Consider the following 3,615-nt stretch of genomic DNA (forward strand, 5'->3'; position numbering starts at 1 on the left):
CTATATATATATATATATATATATATATATATATATGTAATCTGCATATAAAACCACGATCTCAGAAAAGTGAATAAATTTTATTATTGACATCTACGTCATATATCATTCGTCAATAAATATCATGAATTGTGCAAACGTATAGTACAAAATAATTTTGACATGTTGCAAGATTAAAAAAATTTTTAATATTGACATGGAGAGTTATTTTTGACATTTTCGGTATCAATGACAAAACATTCTTGGAACCTAAAATTAGAGGAAAACAATATGTGTGTGTAGTTTGGCCGAAATGTCATTTCAACAAGCGCTTATCGGTACTGACTGAGTGCCAGCAGGAGTTAAAAGTTAATTATTTAGAAATGTACCTACTCTCTCGTGCATCTGTCGCATTTAGTAATCCATCGTGCAATTTTGCGCGGTAATTTTGCACGGCATTTGTTCTTCTGATTCCAAATTCAAATCTTTTCTCTTTCCATTGTGCAAATTCGGCGCGGCGTGTAAAATTGCGCGCTTGTTCCGGAATCGTGTGTATGAGAGTGAACAAAAGAATAGCGGAAAGAGAATAATGAAAGGGCGACAACTCGCTCGTTCAGCCAATCTCGATGGCGTTGTAAGTGCCGTACATAATTGAAACCATTGATATATCCGTCGGAAGTTTTATCGACCGCCTCTCGTTTTCATTTTCGGTAAATTTAATTAATGCATACACAAGCGACCGAGTAAACGTTTCGACATTTTCTCCTCATTTTGAACTTCTCACTGAAGCTGCGAAGGAAAGTTCATTTCGCGGTGAAGATCTTTAAGGGAAAACGTACGGGAGCGATTAGCACAACTTACTCGTCCAAGAGATTCTCAATGGTGACGTAAGTTTCCTGCAAATTGAGATCTCTGATGTGTCTCGCAGGAATTATCGTCGGTTCGAACTGCGACAAGTTCCAGGGTAGAACGTAGTTGAGTTGAAATCCCGAAGAGAAGGAAATGCCACCCCTTTTCGTCATCACTATCGGCATCGAGATACCCAGAGTAAACTGTTGAGCAAATGTTCCGTGATTACATATCGAGAAAGACGAAGACCTTTTAACCTATGAGTCAAGTGACGTAAATAATCCGAAAATGATTTTATTTATTGTTTTTTAATGTTCTATTGAGCGATTTCTTTCCAAGCTAGAGATATTACTGAATTAAAATTTAAAATAATTAAATTTTCTATAAAAAAATCTCTTCTCTTTTAAACAAAATTATCGTGAAGAACTATGTTTGATATGAAAGTTCTTCTTAAAAGAGAGATAGTCATTCATCTCTGGTCGAGTCGGACTAGATTTGCTAATTAGCGTGCCGACAATTCGCAAATAAATATTTAACGCGGCGACAACGTAGCATTTTATTGAGCAAATCCTGAGCACAAATTAAAAGCTTTCGGTATGCGTAGCCAAATATCATTTTAATAGCTCGTATTCGATCGAAATGCTATTTCTTTTAGTGGCATATAAATGCAAAATTTTAATTATCTATCACAATCTGTAAAAATATAAAGAATTTATATGACAAATTTATATGTAAAGTGTTCACTTACGTATAAATACATTATATATTAAACACAATGTAGTTTCTAATTTATTACAACTTTATTAAAGTTTTATTTGTCTTAAAAATAATTATACAACGTTTATTAAAAGCATTTTAAAAGTGCCCGCAGCATTAATAAAACAAACTAAATATACAATATACTCTCGACGAGAAATTTTGTATTCTTATTTAGCAACTCTTTGTTTTACTGCAACTAGACGATAAAAGTAAAGTGAAATGTTAACCGAGTAAATTTTCTTTTCGAGATAAGATACACGTATTACAAAAATTTACGGTAAATTTTGAAGTTACCTGAAACACAGTATTCTCGGGATACAGCAGTATCGTTCGGCAACACCAAAAATTCGCCCAAAACCCAATGGTCGACAATACCCAAAAAAGCAGCCGTGACATAGCGAAGTACTGCAGTGTCGTCGAAAAGCATGGTTCATCGCGGTATCGGATACCCATTCTCCCCATTCTGTACTCAAGTAATTCGCGTAGATCATCGAATCTACGGTCAACGAACCCTGTGAGCGAATATTCTCTTGTTCCGGAATGTCGCGATATTCGATGAGTTCGTGGGAACACGATAATGAGTTGGAGTCTCGCAGTCAGTCGAAACGCGAACGCGCATGCCACTATTTGCGTCCGGCAAAACGTATCCGATCCGGAATTACGAGAAGTCGAAAACTTCGGCCGTTTCACGGATGCGTGCTTCGGGACTGTTCTTCTATTATATGGAATCTCGTTAACGTTGCGCATTTCGAAATTATTAAAGTGAGAAATTATATCACAGGAGTATTACCTTTTGTAATAACAAGATGGAGGAAAATTACAGGATAGCACACTGAAAGAAAAGATTGGCTGCTGCAGCAATTTAGATAGTAAAATATAGCATAACATCTTTAATTGGCTGCTGCAGCCAATTAAAAATCCTATACCATATTTTATATCTAAATTGTTGCAACAGCAAATTTTTTCTTTTGTTGCAGGCATTTTATTTAAATTTTCGCAAAAGCGATATTCACGTAAGAATTGTCGAAAATTATTTCTTTATGTATTGAGAGAAAAAATTTTGATATTTGTGACTATAATTACATCACTGTACAAAATGCAGTATTTAAAATGTTTACATTTGAAACATGTTTGCAAAACAAACATTTACTGTAGATAAAGGATATTTCAATTTTAAATGTTTTAGATCCAAACACATAGTGATTTGTTTATTGAAAAAGAAATGCAAATCGTACCGAGTTCTAACATAGAGTTAACTCTTATAGGGTGAATTCGTTTTGGCTTTCATAGCGCTCGCATAAGTACCACTGGTACGTACTGGCTGCATTCGGTTTGGGCGCTCACGAGCTGTAAACTTTATTCTATCTTTATCACTATTTATTGCAGTATGCATATTTTTTATATGTTGCATTGAATATTAGCATGTATTTAATTTCAGATATATGTAGATTAATTTACTTTCAGTCTCTGTATTGAATGTAACGTACGTGTACATTATATCTAATGCATATTTACATTAAATTTCATGCATATTTGCATTAAATTTCACATGCAAATTATTAAATTTTGTACATATTATAGCTGACGAGAAGACGTCTTCTCTTGTTTGTTAATATAGTTTTGAGTAGTGTATAGAAGTTATTACAATGGGTTTTTTAATTAGAATTTTTGTTATATTACTTATAATAAGTACCTGACAGCACATAGATAATGCATTCTGTTTCACGCATGATGCGAATGATGTTTCATTAATCCTTGTTTACATTTCATAAACAACAAAGATAAGTAATGCATTATGCATGAAACGGAAAGTATATACAGTTAACAGGAAAACATTATTTCATCAATAATTCAGCAGATATACAGGGTGACCAACGGGAATGAGTTGAAACTAAATGGTTATTACTTCGCAATAAATAAACCAAACAAAATGAATCAAACACGACTTTGTGGAGGAAACTTGTTAATTTTATTATTACTATATATATGAAAAAGAGAGAGATGTGTAATTATTTAGCAATTGAAACA

At 33.5% G+C, this 3,615-nt stretch overlaps 1 protein-coding gene across 1 annotated transcript in view; it reads right to left on the reverse strand.

Moving 5' to 3' along the window:
• Window positions 1-2,049, reverse strand: part of LOC108762772 (uncharacterized) — a 6,189-nt gene extending 4,140 nt beyond the window's left edge. The window contains exons 1-2 of the mRNA XM_018509933.1: window positions 1,882-2,049; window positions 841-1,031 (exon numbers count right to left, since the gene is read on the reverse strand). Of these exons, the coding sequence (XP_018365435.1) occupies window positions 841-1,031; window positions 1,882-2,049 (359 nt within the window). The remainder of the gene's footprint in view (window positions 1-840; window positions 1,032-1,881) is intronic.
• Between the last annotated feature and the right edge of the window lie 1,566 nt (window positions 2,050-3,615).

Source organism: Trachymyrmex cornetzi, unplaced genomic scaffold, assembly GCF_001594075.2.
Source record: "Trachymyrmex cornetzi isolate Tcor2-1 unplaced genomic scaffold, Tcor1.1 scaffold321, whole genome shotgun sequence".
Classification (NCBI taxonomy): domain Eukaryota; kingdom Metazoa; phylum Arthropoda; class Insecta; order Hymenoptera; family Formicidae; genus Trachymyrmex; species Trachymyrmex cornetzi.